We start from the raw sequence: 13,812 nt of genomic DNA, 5'->3' as shown, positions 1-13,812 counted from the left end.
ACTTGATTTTCAAACCTCATCTTCATGTTGAATAGAAGGATAAATCTTAGCCAAGATTCCAAATCATCTCAAACTCCAAATTAATAGGGTTCCATTAGTGAGGATTTATTATAGCAACAAGTACCAATAAATTTTCTGTCTTGAGTTCTGAATAATTTACAATTGCAAATGTGCCTCCATACTTTATCACCATGGCATTCTTGGCTCCTCACAACTTTCTTAGACTCTCATGGTAATAAAGCTGATCTGATTTAGCGAGTAATTAGTGAACATGAGTAATTGTGTTCCCTTGGCATCTTTAACAAATGGAATCACCTTCGTACAGCAATCTCAAGGCAGAGGATTTTCTGCTCTTCTGTTTTCACAAATGGTACAGAGGAGATGGGTGATTCATTCATTAGTCATTAATAATCATTTATAAAATTGGAGAAACCACAGACTATTGAGTGTTTCAGCTTCTTCCAGCTCTTTCTCTCAGTCCTAGCTCAATTGGGCTCCTGACTAAATCTCTATTTTCTCACTCTATTGATTAAATGGCTACTTTGTCAGCCAGAACTTAAAAGACCAAGCATGTGGGAAATATATTTATTGCCAAAATCTCAGGTAAAATGATTCTAGTGCCCTGAGTTTTGTAACATTTTCCAAGCAAAAACAAATACACACAGAATAACAAATTTTTCCACATTGGAAAAAGCCAGGATTTTCCCCTGCACGTTATGAGAAAGTGAATGAGTAGATGGTAAGACATTAAATGCAGTTAGTTTAGACTGTTCTTCTAATAATTTTAGTGGTAAAGGAAAAGAGAAAAAGATTGTGGTAGCCCGAGGTTCAAAGCAACTTCTATTTCCTCCGTATTTGAGAGTTTTGATCTATGATTGCCCAAGTGAAATAGTTCAATTAGCCATTTCATTTTATCTACTCACATACTGACTGACAAAGTACACTCTGAACAGTTTGTGAAATAAATGGGGTCATTAGCCTTGGCTCTAATGAGAAATTATAGTATTTTTGCTGTAATGATAAGTTGGCATGTAAATACTTAGCATGTGAAAAAGCCATCAGATAGCAGCTTCCACTGTTCATTACCTTATATTTGGGGTTATTTTCTTGGCAGAAAATACCATTTAGCTGTGAATCTATCATCATTAAAAGAGGAATAATGTTTGTAACAGAATACATATTCTTCTGGAAAAATGATAATTGTTCCATCTTAACTTTCTATGCCCTGGCTCTAATTTCCTCCTACACCCTTCTGTTTCTTTACAATTATAGGTTTTTTTCTACTGGTCAGTCACTAGAAACTTTCTACTTTATGAAAATAGGGGATTTTGTGTGAAAAGTTATTCCATGTCACCAGCCCACACTTTGGAAGGCTTACAGTTGGGGAAACAGCTCAGCCCCAGTAAACTTCATAGCAAACTTTGTTTCTCAGCAGCATAACACATATCCAAATATTGTTTAGAGAGCACCTATATTCTTTGCATGCCCAAAGGCAGGCAGACCAGAGCACATTGTACACAGATAATTGATTCCTAGCTCAGAGACAATCACCCACTCATCAGTTCCAATTAAGACTACTACTTTCCAAAGCCAACTGTACACTGTGTTGTATTTATCAGACCAGAATTCTCTCCCTCTAGGTTGCAACTGTTTCTGTAAAGGGCCAGATAGTAAATATTTTAGGCCTTTCAGGCTACACAGTCTTGCTGCAACTACTTAAGTCTACTGTTGTAGTGCAAAAGCAACCATAAACAATGACCAATTGTGTGACTTTATTCCAGTAAAATGTTATTTACAAAAACAGGCTGCAGGCTAGATTTGACTCACTGGCTAATTTACCAATCCCTGCTCTAGAAAAAGACTCATAAATGTAATATATCACTTAACCATCCATGAGGACCCAAGGTGTTGAAAAGATGTTACATTCTTAGTTGATCCCAAGTCAATTCTAGTGTTTGGATCACAGACATTTGTACTTCATCTCAAGGATTCCCCCATACCACCTTTAACTCTCTCCACCTGTGTTTTTCCAGTGTCATGACATACAATCTTCTTATTTCTCTTTTGTCCTTATAGCCCACATTACCTAAAAGCCCTCCTTAAGCCTACCCTATGGCTCCTGACTTTGCTTCTCTCTAAGTTATGACTTCTAGAATTTGCCTTTGGCTTCAGACATCTTGACCCAAGAAAAATGTATTTTATTTCAGTTCCTGAAAGACCAACTAAAGAAAGAAGTGTACACACTTAAATTATATATTTTCTTGCCCAGTTACCAAGGATTTCTTCTTTTATTTATCTTCTCACTACTCAAGGGTGAGTTGCTATACCAGCCCCAAAGTATCTTCAACACTGGTCTGCAGCACACCATCACACCATTCTACTTTCCTCTTAGCCTCAACTTTCAACCTTTACAATCTCAATATAGTATACAGGAAAGGAAAAAAGACTGTAAATCAGATGATCTAAATTCCAATTCTGACTTACTCTGGCCTTAGGAAAGTTACTACCCTGCATGTTAAAGTATGTTGCCTTTGGGTGGTGGCTTTCCAGCTGTGCTTCAAAGAATCTTTAGACCAGCTGAGATCATAATTTCCTACCATGTGGAAAAAATGTAAGTTGTCTGAGGAATAATTGTTTTAGCTATTTTCCATATTGAATGTATAATGAATATTTTTAAAAGACATTTTTCCATAACTTTGAAAAAAAATTGAAAAACACTTATTTTACAAATGAGGAAACAGAATTTCAATGAAGTAAAGTGATTTATTGAAGATCACATAGCTGCTTAGTGCAGAATCAAGACTAGAATATGTCTCCACATTCTCAATTCCTACAGTTTTCTCTTTTTTTTTTTTTTTTTTTGAGACAGAGTCTCACTCTGTTGCCTGGGCTAGAGTGAGTGCCGTGGCGTCAGCCTAGCTCACAGCAACCTCAAACTCCTGGGCTTAAGCGATCCTCCTGCCTCAGCCTCCCGAGTAGCTGGGACTACAGGCATGTGCCACCATGCCCAGCTAATTTTTTGTATATATATTTTTAGTTGGCCAGATAATTTCTTTCTATTTTTAGTAGAGACGGGGTCTCACTCTTGCTCAGGCTGGTCTCGAACTCCTGACCTCGAGCGATCTACCCGCCTCCGCCTCCCAGAGTGCTAGGATTACAGGTGTGAGCCACCGCGCCCAGCCCAGTTTTCTCTTTTTTATTGCAATATTTTTTCTTCTTCACCTTATTATGATATCCATATTAGTCAATCTCAAGCTATATTATGACCCCTTCCAGAAGCACAATTGTCATTAGTTATAAAGACTCCATTTGACCATTGCTATTTAAACTTTTCCAAATCAAATTTTTATTTGGTTTTACTGACATATAGGAACACTTTTTCTATAATCAGCTTATATCCAGCAATCTTTTTAAATTAATTTATTAATTCTAATATTTGTCTATAGAGTCTTTAGAATTTTCTACATACACAATCATATTGTCTATAAGTAACATTTTCTAAATATTTCTTAATAAATATTCTAAAATCAGAAAAGATAAGAATCTATATATATTTTAATTAAATGAACACAATCCTAAGGGGAAAAACAATTTTAAGCTATTAATCTAGAGGGTTTTTAAAAATGGAACAGAGATTTCCCTGCAGTAGCAATAGCTATTACAATGCAGTAGCCCTCGGATGGGAAAAATCACTGAAAATTCAGGACCCTGTGTAATATCTCTTGCTTAGAGTTTCAGGGCTACTGCTAATTGGCGTAATCATTTGCCAAGTTCACATTTCCACAGAATGTTTATTTTGACAACACTCTAGGTGTTGCTAGGTCTCTGGGAGATGGCGACATTACCTTGGGTTAGCTAGCAATAGGGAAAGAAAGTTTGTTTGGATTAGTATATAAACCCTCCTCACTGAGCACACCTATTATTTTTCAGTAATTTGCAGATTAAGTCCCTGAACACCACAAACTCTGTTTAAAGGTGAGTGACATAATGATTTCATTTTCAATCTTAATATTTCAAAAGCATAGATTATGTTTCCAACAGACTTACCCTTTCATGCATGAAAATACATAACTCAGCCTATAGCCATTTCTTTGTCTTTCTTTTAAAATAAGAAATAACCACTTTGTGGTTTTAAATCTCAAAAGAACCAGAGGTTCATCTTTTTCAAACAAATGTCTTTCCAGAGGACATTTGAGATAAAATTTCTCTATGAGTTAAACTACAGTTGAAAGTGAAGCAAACATACCCTTTAGCCAAGGTCAGTCATGTGCGTGGACTCCCCCGCCTACCTTGGCAATGGTAAGTATCATTTCTTAGGCCTCTGGGCATGTACAGAAGAAAAAACAATTAAGAAATAAGAGATTCAGGAAATTTACAAGGAGATGAAAAGGAAGAACCTACAGTTGGAGGTAAACTAGAGTATCCTCTGAGATCTGTCCGGTAAGATGTGCTGAACTGCCTTGTGGACAAATCGCTCATGTGAGTAAAGCACATCGAAAGGTGACAGGTTAAAATAAAATGGACTTCCTATTAACTAGAATTTTCTAAATGCTCACAAAGCCACCATCAATGGTTTGATGGGACCATTGGTTTTTAGAAAGTTTGGGAAGGGAGGGCAATTATGAGAAAACTGCAGAATTGTTGCCCTTCTACCATGGCACTAAAGTGGAAGATTTCTCCCAACTGTCTTCCTCTATTCACTGAACATTGTTTTGTTCCATGTTTGTATGAAAATTGTATGGTAATGGGTAAAATGCCTACAAGTAATTTTAGATAACTCTAGACATTTTAAATGTCTAGAGATGTTAGAAATTAATAAAGAATCATATGATATTATATGCTGGGAATCATAACAAAAAAATTCAGAGAAATGATTATCTCTTTGAATGAAAATTATTGTTTTTACATAAACAATTTTCTTCCTAACAAAATATTATAAAAGGAGAAGATACCATTAGCTCTTTCATTAGTACCTCATCAAATACATGTTGACGTTACCATCTTAATTTAGATATCACTTTCCAAATTACCTCAGAACAGTTAAAAACAAAGAAGAGATCAGAACATTCATAAGGGTTCTGGTCTTGCAGTTTTTGACGATAACTGCAATAAAATCCACCTATACTTTTCAAGCCTATGGAAGTTAAAGCGGATAGGGCCTGCCGAGAATTGAGAACTAATCTCTTACAATTTAACTTCTCCCTATCATTTACTTGTTGATTTCACAAGATGCTTTAAGAATTCATTTTGTCTGCAATTGAGAGATTTTTAGAAAATATCTCTCTTCCAATATCTAATTTAAAAAAAGAAAAAAAGTAAACAGCAACAAAGATACATGTTTAGATTTTCTTGCTGAAAATGTCCCTGTATGAGAAGATCCCAATTTTGGCAGTGTGGGGGAGGGTGGGGGAGGGTGGGGATTTGTCTCTCTAATCTGTCCAGTGGTTGACAGAGAAGCTTCATGTTATTTAGGAGCCTCAGCTTCCAAGGGCTCTGAAGCCAGTGAAAAACCACCAATCTGGAACTTGGATCAGATCTTTAGGACTCACACCATTGTGTCTGATCACAACCCAAATTCTATCTGGCTGCTCTTGTCCCCGTGTGCTGTGGTTCTGTGTTGCTGAGGAAAATCAGAAAAGGTGAGTTACTTACCAGGAAACTAAAATCAACAGGCAAGTGGAGTAATTTTTAAAGGAGCCTCTTATTTTTATGATTGAAATAGTCTAGGTCTGTAGCAGGTTATCTGTGAGTTGGATAAAAAAGCTTGGACAAAAAGCATGTGTAGTGTCTTCAATTTCTGTCTACCCTCCCATACAGTGATAATAGCTTATATTGATTTGTGTCTCACACAATGCCTAGCAGCAAACAATGGATAACCAAATGCGTGTCGATTCCATTTTAAATTGAAGGACATATTCAGCCATATGTCAATGGATTTGGTTGCTTTTATTCCAGCATATCTCTCTGCGCTTGTAGAAGAGTTCAAAAAACCTACTGATTTAATGCTTAGAAATACTCTAATTTCTGAGCATATAGGAGAAACAATTTTTATATCTAATCTCAAGCTTTTGGCTTGAAACAAGATTTATAAAATGATGAACCCCATTTTATTTTTACTGAAGTATCCTTTCATCACAACTAAGAAACATAAACTTTACCACATAAAAATCAGAAACTTACCCTCTGAGACACTAGAGAAAGCCATATTTCAATAGGGCAATTTGGCAATATCTACCAAAAATTTAAATTTACATATCATTTGACTAAGCCATTCTCTCACTAGGAATATACCCAGTGGCCCCATGGATATACTACAAAAGTATGCCAAGACATAATTGCAAAGATACTGCAGTGTGTGTACTAAATAGTCATAATTAGGATAATGGTTAAATCTAATACAGTACATCCATATGATATAAACTATGCAGCCATTAAATAGAATGAAGTAGACATGCATGCATCTATTGATATGGAAAGATCTTTAAAGCATATTTATTATGAATTGAAAAAAGCAAAGCACAAAATAGTATTGTATATTCTCTTTTTTGTGTATATATTTAAATAATATGCATACATGTATATGTGTAAGATGATGTATAAAAGAATTTTCCCTTTATTGGATACATATAAAAAAGAGAAAACAGTGATTATACATGGGGAGAGCTTCTGGAAACAGGTAGACAAGAACCAGGTCTTATATTTTTCTATCTGTTTAAAAATCTTCAAATATAGGCATATATTATTTGTATTTTTAATATCAGCCAAGGTTTTCTGGTGATTACATTATAAGCCCTCTTAGTTTTCTACATACATTTTTATATTTTTCGAGGCATAATAAATGTTACCAAATAAATGAGGTGAACTAAACAAAAAAATAATAAACATGTTAAAAATGAATTTGAAGCTCAAGAGATCTAGTTTATTTGAATCCACTATTAAAACAAACTAGAGATAAACTATATGTGACACTCTTGCTAAAAAAATGGATGATGGTCGGACAGATGAGTTCAATTCTAAAGTCTATGAAATAGCCATAATCCAGCAGAAATTTTAAAAATATTATACAGAAGTATCTGTAAGTATGGACTCAGATCATATTATTCAAATCTTATTAAAACACATTTTTCAAATGTGTCCTAGACCTAATCAATTCAACAAATATTTATTGAATACACACTATGCTTGCTCTCAGTCTTCTTAAACTTAAATAATTATGGATACATTAGGAAGGGAAGCATAACAGAGAAAAATGAAGCAGCGAAAGAAGATAGAAAACACTAGGGGGAAATTGCAATTTCAAATCTAGTAATCAGGAATATGATTTTATTTGTAAGAGGCAAAACAACTAAAGCCGTATTTCTAAACATTTTGAACATGAATAGCTTTATTTAATATCAAAACATTTTTTTTTATTTTTTTTTTATTTCAGCTTATCATCATGAGGGGTACAAAAGTTCAGGCCACATACACTGCCCATGTCCTGCCCATCCCAAGTCAGAACTTCAAGCGTGTCCATTCCCCAGATAGTGCGCATTGCACTCATCATGTAGTTATACCCCCATCCCCTCTCCCAATCCCTATCCCCCCAAGTCAGACCCCTAATTTTGAAAAAAATTTATGACCAACATCTACTATTAAATTTGTAACACTCTTAAAAATTATTTCTAATTTGAAAAGCTAATATGTATTGAATGACGATTCTATGCTAAGGATTGTTCTAAGCATTTCACATGAACCTTCCTAATGAATCCTAACAAAAACCTTAAGGGTACGGTAAAACTATTACTTTTATAGGCAATGAACTGAGACACAAAGTTAGGTGAATGGCATTTTACTTTCTAAAATAAAAGTTACTATATTAAATATAACATCATTGTCTATGTATACACACATATGTTAATCATGTTGAATATTTTGTTAGTGATAGTAAGATCAAACTGGCAATATTAGGGGGCAGAGATGGTTTTGCAAATAACTTACAGATAGATCCTCAAGGCTCCACAGCATACAGGTGGGAACCACTGGTCAAGAATTTTGCTGTCCACCCTCTTACAGCCTGGGTGGTAGAGCTCCAAGCATCTTAATGTTTCAGTAATCCAGTAAATAATGTTGTTAGCAATTCAGTATAGGGGACCAGGCACCATGGCTCACACCTCTAATCCTAGCACTCTGGGAGGCCAAGGTGGGAGGATCGCTTGAGGCCAGGAGCTCTAGACCAGCTTGAGCAAGAGTGAGACCCTATCTCTACAAAAAATATAAAAATTAACCTGGCATAATGGCTCATGCCTGTAGTCCCAGCTATTCGGGAGGCTGAGGCAGGAGGATGGATCTCTTGAGTCCGTGAGTTTGAGGTAGCAGTGAGCTGTGATCATGCCACTGCACACTAGCCGGGGGGACAAAGCGAGACTGTGTCTCAAAAAAAAAAAAAAAAGACAAGAAAAAAAAGCAATTCAGTGAAAGGATGCACCTCATTCAAGGGAGTCGTGAGCTCTCACTTGTGAAGCAGACTCAATTCTATTGTACCTCCTTGAGCCTAATTTTCATCTCCATAAAATGAAGGAGTTTGACCTGGAGGTTTCAAATATCCATTCCAGCTCTAACTTCTAACTCTATATGTAGAGGCAGTTGGACAGTGAACTCTTTGTTTAGCAGGTTTCCAGGATGCCAGGAAATGAAATAGAGCTTCCAGAGGAATGGCCCAAACTTCTTCCCCAGTCTCATAAAAGTATGAAAAACTGAAATGTACCTGAGGGTACTGCCCACACAAAAAAATGAGCAGCTGTTTTGAGAAGTATATTATATAAGTCTCAAATACTTTTTGGAATAAAGTCTTTTAGCCTACCACTAACAGTTCAAAGAAACTTACTAGTACTGGGGTTGTAACTATGGTAATCTCCACCCTAAAAAAAATCTTTAAAAATAGGATTTGTACTCATGAGCATGTGAATTTGTAGGTATTGACTTAAGGAAGACAGAGAAATGCAGATGTTTTCTAAAATCACATTTGATTCTATGACTCAGGATGACTTGTAAAGTTTTATCCTCAACAAGCATTTGATATATATTACATCATTTTGTTTTAGGGCTTGGTGGCTCTCAAGGCATGACCAGACACTCCATCCTGTATTTCTTCCTGTTGAGTGCTCTGACTGACAAGGGCCAAGCCTGCTTCTGTGATCAATACCCATGGACTCAGTGGTCCAGCTGCTCAAAAACCTGCAATTCTGGAACCCAGAGCAGACAGAGGTGGGTGTGAGCTATGTATAAAAGCTTTCCTTTGTTCCCTGGGAGACCTCAAGGATGGAATCAGCAATATCAGAAGTGACACACTAAGCAATGGGAAAAACAAACATCTCAAAGTAAGAACTCATAAATTTAGATGGAATTTGAGGTATTTTCCACATGAAGATAAAAGGAAGTCTACTTTTGTTCTCTCTATAAAAACAAGGGGTTTCCAAGAAATTGAATTAAGAATCTGTGCAACACTTTCAGTGGGCTATTTAACTTACTTAGAATCACTACTCAAGCTTTTTTTCAATCAGCATATAACTCTGCTTTCCTACAGTTAGCGAATTAATTACAGAGAATTTTCTACTCATTAAACTGAGTCTAACAGGACCTCAATTGAGCAGCACTGCTAGCTATTAGCTTGATTGTTGGCACATACAAAATGGCACCAAAACTGTGTTTACTTGATAGCATTTAATAATTCAGTCTTTTCACTAATTCAGTCTACGCATCCCTCATGGTTTCTTTAAGTGTACTAGAAGTTTCAGACCATGGAGATGCCCCTATGACTTAGGGCAGAAAAGCATATGTTTAGTGTGTTTTAACTATTACAGCACTTTTTAGAGACTTATTTTATAAACCCATTTTTACATATGTAGTGTGAATCTCATTAAAATCACCATTTGACTTCCCCAATAAACTATCTACTAAGCATGTGAAAACAGATTTGTTTATAGTACTCCTCTACTCAAGAGTCCTCAGTAGCTCTCGGCTACCTACCAGGTAAAGCAATATCCCCAGCTGGTTACAGGAGCTCCTCTCTGGAGAATCCCCTGAACATGCTCTCTTCCACCGTGAATCTCTGCACATGTCATTCCCACCAAATCCCCTTCCCTTTGATACCTTAAGAACTCACATAAATTTTTCAAGAACTCTCTCTCATGTCACTTTCTCTTTGAATCTTTGGCCTTATTTCAGTTGTTGTACTTATCACACTGAGTTGCCATCTTTTAAGCAATCGGCAGGAACTTTCTTTCCTTTTTTTCTTTCTTTCTTTACCTTCCAGTCCCTTTAGGAGACCAACCCATCAGGGCTGGCTTCATGGTACAACCTGTGCAGTCACACAGGCCCCCACACTTAGAAGGGCTTCATGCTTGGCTTAATGATCTGCCATTGCCACCCTGAAATTTTTAGTTTTTGAACAATGGGTCCTCCATTTTTATTTTGCCCTGGGCCCCACAAAGTATGTCCTGAATTCCATTAAATGATACGCACTGCATATTTGTATGCCAACCTGCTTGGTTTTCCATGAAAACTTTCTTTCTTTTTTATTCACTGTGGTTAATGCTCATTGATATTTTTTTCTGGGTCTGGGGCCACAGTGAATACATTCATTCCAGGCAGCCTTTTCCCCACTGTTACAGACAAATAGTAGAAGATAAGTACTACCAGGAAAACTTTTGTGACCAGATTTGCACCAAGCAGGAGACCAGAGAATGTAACTGGCAAACATGTCCTATCAACTGCCTCCTGGGAGATTACGGCCCATGGTCAGACTGTGACCCTTGCCTTGAAAAACAGGTAGGTGAAGCATAGGCATTTCCGGGAAATCTGAATCATGATAGAGCTCTCTGATTCCCTGACAGGCTCGACAACACAGAAATGCTGAATTTCTTCGATTTCTGAAAATAAACTCTCCCAGCTTCCACTGAGGGAAAATTCCATTTAGCAATTTTTTTTGAGGCGGGGGTGGGGGGTGGGATTTATTTTACATGTTTTACTGTCTTATGAACACCAAATGGAAATTCTGCCCTCAGTATTGGTGTTGTCCTTAACCAGTTCTGAATTCCACTGCTTGTGCCCTCTGAGAATTCTGAAGGCAAAAAAAGCAGGTGCAGGTTGAGTATCCTTTATCCAAATGCTTGGGACCAGAAGTGTTTTGGATTTTAGACTCTTTTGGATTTTTGGAATATTTGCATATACATAATGAGATATCTTGGGAATGGGACCCAAGTCTAAACACAAAATTCATTTATGTTTCACATGTACCTTATACATACATAGCCTGAAGGTAATTTTATACAATATTTTTAATAATTTTTTGCATGAAACAAAGTTTATATTAAGTATTTATTGTAGAATTTTTCACTCATGGCATCACATTGGTGCTCAGAAAGTTTCAGATTTTGGAGCGTTTCAAGATTTCAAAATTTTAGATTAGGGACACTCAGCCTATACTAAAAAATGGGGATTTTAGTCCAAAGTTTAAAACCAGACAGAAATGAGGGAAATGAATCAAAAGCTTGGCTCCTTGACCTTCTTTGAAATTTCCTCTCCCCACGGGAAAGTCCCTCGATTTGTTTGTTGTTCCCAGTTGCAGTATTTACCGACCTCACACTAATTCCTGTAAGGGCATTGGCCCATGTGAACCACAGTCAGGGGTCTGCTGAACATTTACACATCAGGGAAGAAAAAGAAACTCATCTGTGGAGCAGTCACTCTCCAAAAGGAACTGTTCTAAGCCCCTTAAATGTCTCATGTTATTCAAACTTCCTGTCATATTGTGTTTTTCTACCCATTTTCCAGATGAGGAAGTTATAGCTCACTATGGATTAAGTAGTTTTCCCAAGAATACACCATTAATTAATAAAGTAGCTACGTTTTGAACTTGAATTTTTCTGACATCAAAGTCAGTAATTTTTAGTCTTGTCATATTTCTGTTCTTCCCTGACTCTTGTCATATTTTTAATCTTACCTGACTCTCCTTTTTACTACTCACCATTTCAAATCTTTTAAAGTGTCAAGACTATGTCACCCTTCGTTTCCATGGTGACTCCCTTATGCAAAACAATCTCAAAATTCCTTCACATTTATTGTTTCACACTATCTTTGAGATAGAGAAGGGCTATTGTTATTGCCTAGAAGAATTTACTGCACTCAGGAGACTCTCAGTAAACATTTGTGCATTTGATTTTGATTTATAAGAATTTAAAACCATTTGGTTTCAGAGTTAGAAGAAGCCTAGAAAACTTTTTGCCCCACTTCCTCATTTTACAGGTTGGGAAACTGAGGCTGAGAGAGGTGATAACTTCCCTAAGGATACCCAATAACAGAATTGGAAGAATTGTTAGTAAAATTTAGGAAACACTACCTTAAAAAAAATAACCGCTGTGTTTGAGAAGCCCAATTTTCTTAGAAATATTTTGACCTTGACCCTGCCTCAGAGTTACTTGTTTTTCTCTTGTTTCCTTCCAGACTAAGGTTAGATCTGTTTTGCGCCCCAGTCAGTTTGGGGGACAGCCATGTACTGAGCCCCTGGTGACCTTTCAACCATGCATTCCATCTAAGCTCTGCAAAATTGAAGAGACTGACTGCAGGAATAAATTCCGCTGTGACAGTGGTAATGTACTTTTGTAAAACGTTGTCTGTACTAAAAATAACTTGACTAAATCGAAGTTATTCCAATTGACTACCAGTAAAATCTATGATAGAAAAGTCCCACATTTTAAACATGGGGAAATATGGAGTGTTGTGCTGCCAAATATTTAGAAGTGAAATTACAGCCTCTAAGTTATATTATCTTGGCAACTTATCTGATTCATTTTCTCATGAAATAGTGATATCCAGGTCTCTACACTGTTATATGGCAGGAAACAGAGAGAGCAGGAGGAGGACGAAAAAAAGAGTAGGCAGTTTTTTTGTTTTGTTTTTGTTGTTTTTTAAGAGACAGGGATCTCTCTATGTTGCCCAGGCTGGAATTCTTGAACTCCTGGGCTCAAGCAGTCCTCCTGGCTCGGCCTCCCAAGTAACTGGGACTACAGGCACATGCCACCATGCCCAACTGAGTAGGCAGATATTTTTTGAAATTAGCTATTACTGTGCACAAATCTATAATCAGGATAATCAAAAAGAAGTAACATTAAAAAAGATTTTCAACATAATTTATTAAGACAAGAATATGAAGATATTATGTGAGGGGGATGAATATAGATGATGTGGCAAATTTTTTGATGGGCTCCAAAGTTAATTCCAAAAGACTAGTTCAAAAGTGATTTAAATGACAGCAACATTACCTTCAAGTCCAATACTCAGATGCACAAAATCTGGTTTTTGATTTCATTATATTATAAATCAAATATTGAGTATATTACTCAATCATTTGTATTCTCTTGTTAACTAACAGCTCTTCAGTGCTCACCGTTTTGAATAGTCTGCCTCAGATTTCTGCAAGGTTTTCAGTAAACACCCAGATGGCAAATACTTTAACTTCTGCAGGCCATGCAGTCTACCTTGCAACCACTTAACTCTGTTGTAGCACCAAAGCTGCCCTTGACTGTATACAAACAATGAGCACGGATGAGTTTTAATAAAATTTTATTTATAAAAACAGGTGCCAGGTTAGTTTTAGCCCTTGGACCATAGTTCACTGACCTCTCTAAATAGTCAACTGGAAATTACAAATAAAATTAAATTTCACATAAATAAAATCCATATCATTTCTGTGTACTTGGGGGTATACTAAAAAGTAAAGTATTTATAACTAGATAGCATATTTCACATTCCATAGAAAATTGACCTAAGACT

At 36.4% G+C, this 13,812-nt stretch overlaps 1 protein-coding gene across 2 annotated transcripts in view; it reads left to right on the top strand.

Annotated features, from left to right (window-relative positions):
* Window positions 1–5,467: 5,467 nt before the first annotated feature.
* The window catches only part of C6 (complement C6), a 60,989-nt gene continuing 52,644 nt past the window's right edge, over window positions 5,468–13,812 (top strand). Inside the window, exons 1-4 of one of the 2 annotated variants that reach the window (XM_045566600.1) lie at window positions 5,468–5,639; window positions 9,084–9,246; window positions 10,653–10,809; window positions 12,484–12,628. In XM_045566600.1, coding sequence (XP_045422556.1) covers window positions 9,104–9,246; window positions 10,653–10,809; window positions 12,484–12,628 — 445 coding nt within the window. In that variant the 5' untranslated portion in view covers window positions 5,468–5,639; window positions 9,084–9,103. Of the gene's footprint in view, window positions 5,640–9,083; window positions 9,247–9,321; window positions 9,360–10,652; window positions 10,810–12,483; window positions 12,629–13,812 lie in introns of those variants that run through there. The other variant, XM_045566601.1, reaches the window with a different exon arrangement.

Source organism: Lemur catta, chromosome 12 (assembly GCF_020740605.2).
Source record: "Lemur catta isolate mLemCat1 chromosome 12, mLemCat1.pri, whole genome shotgun sequence".
NCBI lineage: Eukaryota > Metazoa > Chordata > Mammalia > Primates > Lemuridae > Lemur > Lemur catta.
This window is presented reverse-complemented; position numbering and strand designations above follow the sequence as displayed.